This window comes from Haliotis cracherodii, unplaced genomic scaffold, assembly GCF_022045235.1.
Source record: "Haliotis cracherodii isolate W230 unplaced genomic scaffold, xgHalCrac1.p SCAF_10, whole genome shotgun sequence".
NCBI lineage: Eukaryota > Metazoa > Mollusca > Gastropoda > Lepetellida > Haliotidae > Haliotis > Haliotis cracherodii.
In genome coordinates, this window is record NW_027266265.1 from 14,364,253 (window position 1) to 14,378,208 (window position 13,956).

A 13,956-nucleotide genomic window follows, 5' to 3' on the forward strand; every position below is an offset into this window, starting at 1 on the left:
AGGAGGATCAGGCCAACAAAGGGAAAATAAATAAATTGCAAGTGATTCTGTGGGATTTGATTGGATAACCAAGCAATCCTTTTAATAAACCGAAAAATTAGGCCCACTAACAGACTACTGTTTACTGATTGACTGAAAATAGAAAAGAATGGGGCTTGTGGCGCATTATTGTGCTGAATGATGTCAACGATTATGTGCTGTTAAAAAGCAACCTGAAGTTATTATTGTTTAAGGTATTTATTGAAAAACAACCCTCTTTTTTTAAAAGTTTTTTTCGTTCATGGAGTTTTAAAGGTAAAAACACCAGAGTGAACACTCACCTTGCACCACACTGGTTTTCACATTTATACCTTCATAAGGCGACACATTTTTTATTTCTTGGTTTACAGATTTCAAACTCATTTCAAAAGTGAGGCAGGCCAATTAAAAAAAAAAAAAAAAAAAGCCTCTCACATTTTTTATCTGAATTTTGTCTTAAAAAGTTAGGTAGGTATGAAAAAAAATATCCTGGCGTAATAAAAGTAAAATAACTAAATTTTTCAAGAACATTTTATTATATCCCTTGCACTCAGCTTGTGCAGGGATGACAACATAACAATATTCATGTCATGGGTGGAAATGCATGAAAGACGCTGCTATTTTGGCAGCAAATGCATGGGCAACGTTTAACTCTTTCAACACCAGCCAACCAGAAGATTACTGCTGTGACACCAAGTTCCCAGAGACTGTTGTGTGATAAATGAAACCAACATTTATCAATGAATTATCTGCTGAAATTAACATCTTTGCTACTACATGTTTGGCCATACACTATTTGAAAGGTCTAATTAATCCTATTGTTTATAAATATGAAAGTTATGTGTATTTCATTATTTAAATAATTCATGAACAACTAAATAAAGTTCGTTTTAAAAAAATAATAATGTAAGCTAAAACATTCATAACGTCCAAATTTAGAGCAAATCTAACGATTTTTTCGGCAAATATAAGAATTCATAAAATCCACTTACCTATTTCTTTTTAATTTTCATTTGTTTACGTTGAACATTATTTTAAAAAGAATTACAAATAATATCTGTCATCACCCATTTCCCGATGATAGTGGCTGTCCGCTCACTAACATGAGGAAATACCTCGGTTTCCAAAGCTTCGTATGAATAACACATACGTCCTGCCATGTCAGTAATTGTTTCACCGACAAAATCTGCTACAAGGTTCGTGATTAGTCAAATTTAAGCACGTGACCTAAGGCAGCTAATCAAATTACAGCAAAGATAATTTTCAGACTTTGGCGAAAGGTTTGTGTTAAATCATGTTATTCTGAACGTTTTAGCATGAAATCGCGATCTATATTAAAAATATGGAACTCTATGGATGCATAGAGCTAGGTTACGAGCTGTGACAAAGATTTCTTATGCATATATTTTGGCATTAAGACATCGTGTCCGAGCCGAGAAATCCAGGCGACGAAAGCCGAGATGTCATTTGACTTACGATATGCGATCGCACGAAAAGTTGGAAATAATAACTAAGATGTCAGTTTGGCAACTTTTATAGATACATTTTTGATGATTTTATTACTTTGTAAATAAAGACGTTTCAGCCCGTGAGGACCCGTTGTCGAAGTGTGTCCGAGAATTTTATTTTCAATAACATTGCGGGAAATAGTGTCAAGTGAATATATTTATAATCTATAGATAAAAAATGATAAAATCAAATGGAATAGGTATTTCAGACATTGTGAAATGTGATAGATTTAATAAATGAATGATGTGACAAGTAGGTTAATATAATTATAAACTATTTTGACGTGGCTTGGACGGTTTACCGTGCGGTGTGACTTGTGGCTTTGAACGGCCAACAGTGTTGAAATAGTTAAACTGGTCACCACTGCGCTTTGCGTTGACATGCTTTGATGGTATAAAGAAGGATCCCAGCAAGAAATATCAGAGTGACTTCCCTTTGCTTTACGCTCGACGAGGAAAAGAAATCTTTTTTTGTTTGAACTTTTTGTCGAAAAGATCGGCGGTAATAAAAAAAAGGGTAATTTTCATTTTTATTTTTTTTTAACATTTGGACTTTGAAAGAGCGGCGCATCCGTAAACCAACAAATAAAAAAAATGTCGCCTAACAGTAGGAACGACATCTTCTGGATTCAGTGCTTTAACAATCATCCTGGACAGACAGCATAACCATCTTAATTTAAATTCAAGCAGAGATGAGATGACAAAACATCTGTCTAATATCCTACAGTTGACATATATGATAAGTTTTGAGCCACATATAGAAAAAGTTGACCTAAAGACATTTAAACGGTTATTTTTCAACATAATCCTCTTCCACATAGATACACTTTTGCCAATGATGTTGGTGGGATTTTATCCCAATTCTGTAGAGGTTCTTCTCTTAGCTGTCCAAAACGTTCTCCAAAGCTGCTATGATACCATCCTAAAAATTAATATGGTTGCATGATCTATTCATGATGTTTTGGTTGAACATTGTAACATTCTTTTAAACATACTTCAAATCTAAACCGGAAGTAATCACAACACAAACCAAGTTAACCAAACGAAACCGTACACAAGAGCAATGAGTGAGTGAGTTAGTTGTGTTTAACGCCACTTTCTATAATATTCCACTTATATCACGGTGTATCAGCTTGATGTGGAAGGATAGCCCAAAGTGATGGAGGTCTTAGACGTTCACCACATTGATGAAACCCACAAGCACGGATATAGTGCTGACAACATAATCAGGGCGAACTGGGATTCGAACACACTGTCATAGGTTTCTAGCATGCCCAAGGGACACAATTCTGCAAAGCGTAGGCAGCGCCTTAGGCGATTGGGCCAACTGTGCCCCGTACACTACTGTAACAAACTTTCATACAACAAAGATGTGTTTGATGAGATATGTATTGCGTAACATTCCATGCAGAAACAGTGCCAGTATTACACTGTCACAAACTTCAAAATATATGCACAATACATCACAGGCACACCCACAAAGGAGGTACATTATGACAATTTTATTTTAAAACAAGTGTATCATAATGATATGGAAACACTATGAGAATTGAGAAACTCTGCAACAAACAAGGAATTTGGTTATTATTGTAGATATGATAACCAATCTTGGAAATTGTTTCTGGATTACTGTCGGTAAAAATTATTAAGAATTGTTCCTTGTAACAGAGTGTACCAAATTCTTTATCATGATTAAGGATTATTTGTGATTCTCTTTCTTGGTTGTATTTTATACAAGAGAATGCATAATGTTACTCATCTTCTAAGACATCACATGTTTCACAGAGACGTTGTTCCAATGGGGCTGGTCTGTTTTGTATATCTTCCAGTTTCAATTTTGTGTTTGTGAATACTTTATAGAAGTTTTGAGAAATGTGACCATAAGCTTGGTTTTTACAATATGTAAGATAATTCTCAATATTTATAGATGACTTGTTGGATAAAGGGGAATCCCTTAATGAATGCATGAACATATTTTTACATTTGGACTGAAGTTTATTTACAGAGGATTCATTACATTTTTTTTGTGTGTTTACTATTTCAAAAGTTTGTTTTATTTTACCTAGCCAATATTTTGACCAGAAAGATTGATATTTGCTGCCAAAGCATGTTTAAGAATGACATTTCTTGTGTTATCTATATTGGACTTGTAATCAGTTATTTTATATATTATTGGTCCTTAAAGTGGTTATTTTACCAAGTTCTGCCTGACAGGCCCAGTTTTGTGTTTTCTTGTCTAGGTTTGTTTTGTGCTGACACTGTTTCTTTTATTTTGATTTCCAAAGATTAATAAACATTAATAACAATCAATTTGTACTTTACACCAATCCTCAATTGCTTACACTTCCTTCCTCTGCATATGACATTATATGGCGGGGAACAATTCATGCTCTGCAGCAATCTCTACTTGTTGCCTTAAAACTGCAGCATGATATGTTCCCTTTATTGTCTGTTCATTTGGAAGCTAATCCTCCACGATGACTCCTTCGGCATCCCAGAAAATGATTGGACTGATTGGACAGTCTGTGTCTTCTTTGGTGGTGTTGATGTCAAATGGTTCCACTGTTTTCATTGTTGTTTGGACTCGAGCTGGAATTGGTGAACCCAGGTTTAATTCATACTTACAACAAAACAAGAACCTTTCTGGATCAGCTTCAAAAAGAGCTAGGTTATCATGAGACATGATATGCCAGGTGCATTTTGATCAGAATCTTTGGAACCAAATGAGCTAATACAGTGATAATGGAATGTACCCTCTCCAATGCCTACTGAACCAACAATATTAGGCTCAGTCATTTGCCAGTTGGTCATCACCATATCATGGATTCTCTGGATAATTTCTGGTGTTGCTGATGGGTCAGGATGGGGCCTCACCTTCAATGCTCTCCCAGGCTGGCTTAAACTCTGTTGCCCACCTCTTTACACTGGCATTGGAAGAGGCGTCCTCTTCTTGTGTTATGCTCATATCTTTGAGAATGGCTTTTGGTGTTATCAATAAAGCCCTTTTTTCTGCAAGTATTTTATCACTGCACGTTCCTCAAGGTTGTCATATTTCTGAAGGTCGCAGACCCCCTGCTGTTTTGTTACCGCAAAACAATTTGCTCAGTTGGCTCAAGTATTTGTTAATATATCTATGACGTCTTGTAGTGTCCACAACAACACATTTCTGTATTGTGCAATTCCTTCTATGTGATGCCCGCAACTTATCACTCTACCCTGGTATGTTCCATAATAGCTGAAAGAAATAATTTTGCCAATTTACTTTTCCTCAAAGTCCAAGATGGGATTCAAATGGCGACTATGCTTGTCATAAGAGGCGACCAATGGGATTGGGTGGCCAGGTTTGCTGACATGGTTGGTGCATGTCATCGTATCCCAGTTGCGTATATTAATGCTTATGATGTCATTCACTGGATTGTCTTGTCCAGACTCGATTATTTACAGACCGTTGTCATATAGCTGGAGTGCAGTGTTCAACAACAAACAAACTCACACTGCTCTACATGCACTTGGTCAAGATGCTTATACATGTACATGTAGGTTTTAACTCAATGGGCAAGGGTGGCCTAGTGTCTTACATTCATCTGTTGTCTTATGTTTTGAATTAATACTCTCTCAAAGTTGAGAGTTGTCGAGGGAGACATGTCACAACTGTCTTATGATCCTTAGGGGTTTCTAATAGAGCCTATAATCCATGTTCTTGTGCCCATTTTAGTCCTATGTCTAGGCATTGTCTTTGTGTTATTTGGACAATCACTCACAAAAGAACAAACGAAGGAGGTTACCATCCAAAGACTTACGTTAAACACTTTGAAGTATAAACAAAGCCAATTATTTCACGTTATCATATCTTTGTAAGGACAGAAAAAAGTATGGATCAGTCAATGGCAATATCAGGCAAAGAATCATAGGATGGCTATATTGACTGTTTCTTTAGCCTGACTGGTGTATACATTGCGTCTTACTGCCAGATCAAACCAACTACCAGTACTGATGAACAGGGAGATCTGTATTCCCCTATTTGGTTCATCTATAAACTGGCCACGGTCAAGCCACTGACTTTTTTGGTGCCATTGTTTGCTGGAGGCAGTTGCGTGTCCCGTGATAGTTAATGTGATCATAGAAAAAAAATATGTCATCCTCTGATTGGCTGTTTTGGAGAATCTGATACAGGCTGTAGTGATGTATGGAAGTATTGATGTATAGTGAAACAATAATGCACCAATGTCTGTGATATATTTTCCTGCCAAGGGTTGTACATTGTGCTGTCCTGTCATTCTCTGATTACCTGTTTTTGAGGTTTCGGATGTTGCCTTGGCCAGAATAAAGTCAAGGAATGTTGATGAATCATTTTAAGATCCCCTTCATGTCATGTCTAGAAGATTTATTGTTTTTATTAATGTGTGTGTTTTTTCATTGTAAATTGGTGTAACAGTTATTCTTTAAATAAATTCAAGAATGGCAGGTTTCTAAAATTGGGAAATCATGCTGTTTTTAAATATTGTGTCAATCAACATCAAAACTATTGTTGTATTTTATGTCTTGATTTCATAATGCAAATTGTAGCATGGGAAGGTATAGTTTCATTTCATAACTTACCAATTGTTATATGGGTAACTCTGGTATCTGTAGGTGATCAGTCATCAGCCCTTTGCTGGCTGGTGGAAATTATGGTAGCCTGCGATGCGAGTCTTAACGACAGGCAATAGGCGTCTCCAATACGACAGTCCTATTGATCTTCCTTGATTTTTCGGCTCTTTAGCGAACATGTTATTTGGCTGTGTTTTTAACCATATCTTTTGCTTTGAAGGAGATCAATTTTGGTTTAGTGTTGAAATTGAGATGTACACATACAATATCATAGTGGATTGCATGAAGACGTCAATAGCTCATTGTTGTTGATTTTCTCTTGTGGAATATTTCTGCAGCACAAATATTGTATTTTTTTTTAGACGAAAACTTTCTTTGAGGATTCCATTTGATGTTTTCAGATGAATATCAGTGTCAGTGAAATCCCTCTCAATGTCATGAATGGTCAATAATGTATTCTTTTGAAAAAGTGATCAATTTAAGATTTTGTCAAGTGTGTCAGAAAGCAGAGCTATTTTCTTCAGATCTAGTTACACGTACATTGATTCATGGCATGGTCCATGTGTTCATCTTATAGCTGGGATCTGTCTCCACAGCAGACATATGTATCTGCATACATAACAAGCATCAATTGCAGGCATCTGCCTAACTGTATACATACAGTTCCATAGCAGGCATCTGCCTAACTGTATACATACAGTTCCATAGCAGGCATCTGCCTAACTGTACACATACAGTTCCATGGCAGGCATCTGCCTAACTGTATACATACAGTTCCATAGCAGGCATCTGCCTAACTGTATGCATACAGTTCCATAGCAGGCATCTGCCTAACTGAATACATACAGTTCCATAGCAGGCATCTGCCTAACTGAATACATACATACGTTCAGTGCAAGCACATGACCAACTGTGTATATACATGTATCCATACCAAATGTCCCTATTGGAGTGCATCATTGTATCATAAGTTAACTGTTTGTTTCAGGCACATGAAATCAGTGATCAGGAATGTTGCATCTGATGAGAACTGCGATGTTCACCAGACAGTGCTTGCTATCCGAGAAGGGAAGGAGGGCTGGTTCCACCTGTATTGCCCCGGGGGCATCGCATGTGATGATGAGGGAGACCTCTGGGGGGTCATGGTAAGTTTATATTGGACTCTCAGCGTACCATTTTATGAACAAATCTTTGAAGTATTACAAATAGAGAGTAACACCCTCCTTTCTTTTGACATCAATATATCAACACTTGTCAACCTATGTTTCAAACTCATTAGGAAGTCTTGGAGTTTTTTACCTTTATTGACTTGGGTTGATATATTTGATGTCAAATGAAAGTCAGGTGAGATTCTCTGTTTACCGTCTAGCATGGTACGCTACATGATGGCGGTAGTTAACTTATAATGGATCGTGATAGAGCACACTTACTGACCAATTAAATATGTCATTCGCAAATGTTCCTTGTTCTTCGTTCAACTTTTATGACACATCAGTTAGGATTGATTGATGCTGATTTTCTTTACCAAGTTTGTTTACCAAAGTACCTGTCATTAGTGATTCAAGGGCAGGCAACTATATTATCGAGGTATGGTTATTTTGTGGTATGATACATGTGGGATATGAACTTAACATCACTTCCTGTTTTGGATCATGCATATTCAGTATGCATACGACCTAGTTTGGGACAACGGACTTCGTCCAAACAGATGGGTTCTTTTCTAATCCATTTAGAATGGAGGTAAAGGGGTAATTCTACTTAAAAAACATTCCAGAAACTACCATAAAAAAGTTTATGTGTATACCTACGAGTAGCTATGATAATGAGTCCTGTATTCGATCAAGTGATGGAAAACTGTGCTCAGATTTGCAACAGTAAAACAGTCAACATGGTCAACAATGGGTGTGGATTACCAGATTTACCAATACCGCATTGATAGAGAGCTAGCAATAATATAGTGTCATACTATACTTTTTCTTTCTCTTTGTTGATTTATTTTGAACACATTGAGAATCTGTACAATTGCAAATAACAAACGGAGAAGGTATTCTAAATTGTATAACTTCCCAATTCTATTCATTTTGGAGCATAAGATATGTTTGCATTAGTTGTGTAGATAGGGGTAGTTCCACAATATGGCCCTGTACGTCATGGTTGCCCAGCAACTAGGATGGACATCAAGTGGTCACAATGGATGCAGCACATAAATAGTACAAAGATGTGGTAACCAACTTTCGTCATTGTAAGCCACATACTATCAACTCGTTTTACTAAGGAATGCTCTCTGCCTCATGGCATTTATTCACCTGATGAGTAATCATATACTCCAAAACGTTGTGTTCCTCATGATAAAGAAGTTGACGTCCATATATTCTCTTCCTTATGTGTATCATTTCTAAATGCCTTTCAAAGACCTAGTTTTACTAAGCCCCAATGATGTCAAACTGAGATAATCACAGGTTTGTATGGTCTAAAAACTGTGAACACCTGGGTTAGAACAGTGGCAGTTATTTGGTTCACTTAGGCAGTAATAAGTAGCTTTTTATTTATTATCCCCCACCATGAAATGGAAGGGGGATATACTAATTGGTGCTGTCCTTCCGTCTATCTGTCCATCTGTCCGTTACGTTTCGTTTCTGGAGCAGACCTAAAAAAACATGAGAGATCTCTTAACCAAACTTGGCACATAGATAGGTCTAGTGGTGAACTGGTGCCTTTTGATAGTTCGGGATTTTTTACTTAAATATTTTTTTAGTTTCCATAGCAACGACTTTGACTTTGAATAAGGCGGTTGTGCTTGTTTCCCAATGAGTATTTCATGCTTGCTATGTTAATATATATGACTTGAAAAGAAATTCCTTTCGAGGGTATGTGAGACTCAATATTTTGGGATGTTTTTTCCCCCAATGAAAATATTATTCAATCAATGAATATTTAGAAAAGTGTAGGTTGGGTTTTGAAATGGTCCCTCATAATTCTGAACTGTAATCAAAGTTTGATGATCAGACTGGTATGTAATAGACTATTCAGATGATGACTGATCAATTCAATTTCACTCAATAGAATCAAACTTTATTTCCTAAATTCTAAATTTCTCCCCATTTTACTGATGTCAATGAAAGTGACAATTTAATGTTGATTTCCACAGATAATTACCACAAGACTTTGTCCACTATTAGTTGGATACGAAATTGTGCACCCATGCCTCTGAGAAATAATGAGTTAGTGTAGCATCAAATGTGAAGTAATGGGGCTTCAATCTTGAAAGGAGTTGTAAACATGTCCTAAGTTAGCGGATCGTCCCCCATTACAGCATCCTAGGCCAGTTAAGTCAGCTGTACATCACAAGTGAACATGACAAGATGCGGACAAAAATTGTTTTAATTCCTGATAGATTCAGCCGGTTGTGAGAACTTAATGCATTTCATGATAGGAAACTCAGTAACTTCTGACTTTTATTGACCATTCACCCACTCCTGTGTTGTAGCCTATATCCACCGAGCAGAGGAAACGGTCACTGCAATGCCCAGGGCTTAACGATAGTCTGTTTTTTACCAGATTTAATCAAGCTTGTCTTGAGGGCCAGATATTGATTGAAAGTAAACGATGATATTTGCAAACAGCTCCATTGACATCTTACCACACAGTGTCTCAGAGGACTGAAATAAAGCCAATGAAATTGCCACATGCTTCACTAACCAATCAGATCGATACATTTGGGTGTGATAAAAGTTGGTACTAAGCTTTTTATTGATCATCGTATTGCTTCTGTAGGGTTTAATTGTGCAAGGTCAGCTTCTGGGAATGCCAGAATGGGTGGAAGTACCAAGATTAGCACATTCAGTAAACCTGTCACTGGGCTTATAATTCAGGCATCAAGGTGACTAATATGAAATTAGATCTCAATCCAGTTGATAACCCATTAAGGCCATATAAGGAAGTGCATACCTTCTGTGGTTGTATTGGTTCAAGTTTTGTTAATAGGAATTATTGGCATTATGTGATAGCAAATTCATTTTTCTGATATTTGGATGTATTTGAACATTGATGTCAATGCCGCAAAGTAAAACTCAGTATAGAAGCCTCTTCCTCTTTGTTGGATCTGTTATCAGGGAAATATACAGTTGCCTCAACAATGACATAACATTATCTTTAGGTGAGAAGACAGCATTTGTGAAAAGTCTTTGTAGAATTGGAATAGAAAGATGGTGTCTCCATTTGTAATGCCCACGTAGTGTTATAATGGTAGGACAGTATGTTTGTGACAGGCCCTTGTAGTGTTGGTTTGAATGGTAGGTTAGTATTGGAATGGTAGATCAGTGTCTGGTAGGTCATGGTAATATTGGGATGGTAGAGCAGTGTCTGTCTGGTAGGTCATGGTAATTTGGGATGGTAGAACAGTGTCTGGTAGGTCATGGTAATATTGGGATGGTAGAGCTGTCTGTCTGGTAGGTCATGGTAATATTGGAATGGCAGAGCAGTGTCTGTCTGGTAGGTCATGGTATTATTGGAATAGTAGAGCAGTGTCTGTCTGGTAGGTCATGATAATATTGGAATAGTAGAGCAGTGTCTCTGGTACGTCATGGTAATATTGGGATGGTAGAGCTGTGTTTGTCTGGTACGTCATGGTAATATTGGAATGGTAGAGCAGTGTCTGTCTGGTAGGTCATGGTAATATTGGAATAGTAGAGCAGTGTCTCTGGTACGTCATGGTAATATTGGAATAGTAGAGCAGTGTCTGTCTGGTACGTCATGGTAATATTGGAATGGTAGAGCAGTGTCTCTCTGGTACGTCATGGTAATATTGGGATGGTAGAACAGTGTCTGGTAGGTCATGGTAATATTGGGATGGTAGAGCTATGTTTGTCTGGTACGTCATGGTAATATTGGAATGGTAGAGCAGTGTTTGTCTGGTATGTCATGGTAATATTGGAATAGTAGAGCAATGTCTGTCTGGTACGTCATGGTAATATTGGAATAGTAGAGCAGTGTCTGTCTGGTAGGTCATGGTAATATTGGGATGGTAGAGATGTGTTTGTCTGGTAGGCCATGGTAGTATTGGGATGGTAGAGCTGTGTTTGTCTGGTACGTCATGGTAGTATTGGGATGGTAGAGCTGTGTCTGGTAGGTCATGGTGATATTGGGATGGTAGAGCTGTGTTTGTCTGGTATGTCATGGTAGTATTGGGATGGTAGAACAGTGTCTGGTAGGTCATGGTAATATTGGGATGGTAGAGCTGTGTCTGTCTGGTACGTCATGGTAGTATTGGAATGGAAGAGCAGTGTCTGTCTGGTAGGCCATGGTAGTATTGGGATGTTAGAACAGTGTCTGGTAGGTAATGGTAATATTGGGATGGTAGAGCTGTGTCTGTCTGGTAGGCCATGGTAGTATTGGGATGGTAGAGCAGTGTCTGATAGGTCAGGTAATATTGGAATGGTAGAGCAGTGTCTGTGTGGTAGGTCATGGTAGTATTGGGATGGTAGAGCTGTGTCTGTGTGGTAGGTCATGGTAATATTGGAATCATAGAGCAGTGTTTGCCTGTGATACAGTGAAGCTAATGTGTAACATGATCAGGGCAATAGTTCTCTTGTTGTTCCTACATGTGGTGTGCCCTTGTGATATGGATTACTGAATGGCTGCCTGTGTTTCAGCTGCGGACATTGATCAGGTGTTGTTGCAAGAGGAAGAAGTTCCTGCAGGGGATGACCAAGATGATTGAGCCAGTTATGCTCCTTGCCATCAGGGACAATGTTGCAGCCATGGAGGTCAGTACACACCAGGGGACATGGGAGAGGATGGATCCTGTCTTTCGTAACAGTCAACTCAATTGGATGATATGCTCAGGCATGATACCCCACACAGCATGGGACATTGACCATAATTTCAACCAATTGTTTGTCAAGCCAGATTCAATTACTTGCAGGCCATACAGGCAGCTTTGGTATAAGTATTGCTGACTAAGGTGTTGCATAAAATTCACTCACTCACTCAGTAGTCACACAAGCAGGTACAACATGCAGTGGGAGCTTGTTCATCTTAGTACAGCTACTATAAACAAGATAACATCTCAACAGAAAAGCTAAATAGTGAGTGAGTATGGTTTTACGCCGCTTTTAGCAATATTCTAGCAATATCACGGCAGGGACACCAGAAGTGGGCTTCACACATTGTACCCATGTCGGAAATCGAACTTGGGTCTTCGGTGTGACGAGCGAACACATTGACCACTAAGGCTACCCGAACGCCCCTTAAAAGCTAAATAATTGTTATACGCCTAGTGTAGTGGTTAAAGTATTTGCTTACTACGTAAATAACTGAGATTGTTTCCCACATGGGCACAATGTGTGATTCCCATTTATGTGGTCCAACAACACTATTGCTTGAATAATTAAAAAGTAGCACAAAAACGTCTTCGCTCACTTTCAAGTAGGGTGCTCACAAAGCTCTGAACTGATATTTGTACAATCCTTTAACCACAGTGTTCGGGTGAATGCTTTCCATGCATTGATCGAAGACATTTATTAGGTGAAATTCTGTCACCAAATGAAGTATAGCAGGACGCGCAACAGACACTACAGTGTTCGTCAATGGCCAATATTTAATCCCAGATAGTATGAACGTAAAAGCACCATTAGGTCTACAATATAAAACAATATACATGTATCCTAAACAAAGATATACACATAAAATTCATATACATACTAAGAAGATAAGATACAGTAACTAGCAATGTTGTAAATGCAATGTTTTTATATACTAGTACTTAAACACATGCTTGTTCTTAGCAAGTAAATGCACATAGACATGGAGCTGAGCATGATACTATAAAATGCCACATGCATTCATGCTTACCTTCATTTCTTTATTTATACTTACTTTCATTTATACCTCCTTTCATTCATTCATTCATTCATTCTTACCTACATTCATTCATGCTTACCTACATTCATTCATCACATGCATGCTTGCGTAGCCTTACCTCCTGTGTCACAAATGAGGCCTACTATTATTACTAAAGTTACTAATAATATTTTTTACTTAATGCTTATACATGTTTTGATAAAATTTATACTTATCTGGTTGTTTAACTCAATAATCACGAATCCACATTCTGTGTATTCGTGTCTAAACACACATATTTCCAAATACAAACACTATCTGCAATATTGCAAATACAATTAATTAATAAGATCAATCCAATAATAAAATACTAACCTTGGAATTTGATCCAAAGCCCCAAAGCGATCCTTGCGAATAACAAGTGAGAATATAGATAAATGTTTATCCTTTGAAAGGTATATGTGGAGTGACCACAGTCCTATAAAGTGTCCAGTACACAGCATGGCTGAGTACCCAAGCTGGCCTTATAGACAAAAGGGCTTGAGTAGGGAAAGGGCTTTGGCTATTGTGTTAGTGCACAGTGTGTGACATTCACAAACTAACCTTGCAGTAAGCATGCTTAGAAAAAGGGCTGTGACTGATAGAGTTTAAGGTAAGCTGAACAATAAAATAAGATGACTAAAACTGCATTTAATTATGTACATGAATTATACTTAAAAGGTAAAATACAAGAAATATTCAAAATCTGTTACTGCCACAGTATTATTCCTCTTATTTGATTATTTCCACTGATTATGTTCAGGACCAAAGTTTTTACTGATTTCGGGCTCATTTAAGCAGAGGCAGTCTGCACTGTGGTAAATGATGCATCAGTTTTGATTTGCTTATACTCTCATGACTATTTTTAAGGGGGCGGTGGGGTAGCCAAAGGTTAAAGCGATCGCTTGTGATGCCAATGGGTACAATGTGTGAAACCCATTTCTGATGTTCCCCGCTGTGA

The 13,956-nt window shown here is 37.7% G+C and overlaps 1 protein-coding gene across 3 annotated transcripts in view; it reads left to right on the top strand.

The window, feature by feature from the left end:
* The window catches only part of LOC139454090 (C-Maf-inducing protein-like), a 109,486-nt gene that overhangs the window by 75,137 nt on the left and 20,393 nt on the right, over nucleotides 1-13,956 (top strand). For all 3 annotated transcript variants that reach the window (XM_071235587.1, XM_071235588.1, XM_071235589.1), the window contains exons 13-14: nucleotides 7,105-7,261; nucleotides 11,768-11,881. In XM_071235587.1, the coding sequence (XP_071091688.1) occupies nucleotides 7,105-7,261; nucleotides 11,768-11,881 (271 nt within the window). The remainder of the gene's footprint in view (nucleotides 1-7,104; nucleotides 7,262-11,767; nucleotides 11,882-13,956) is intronic.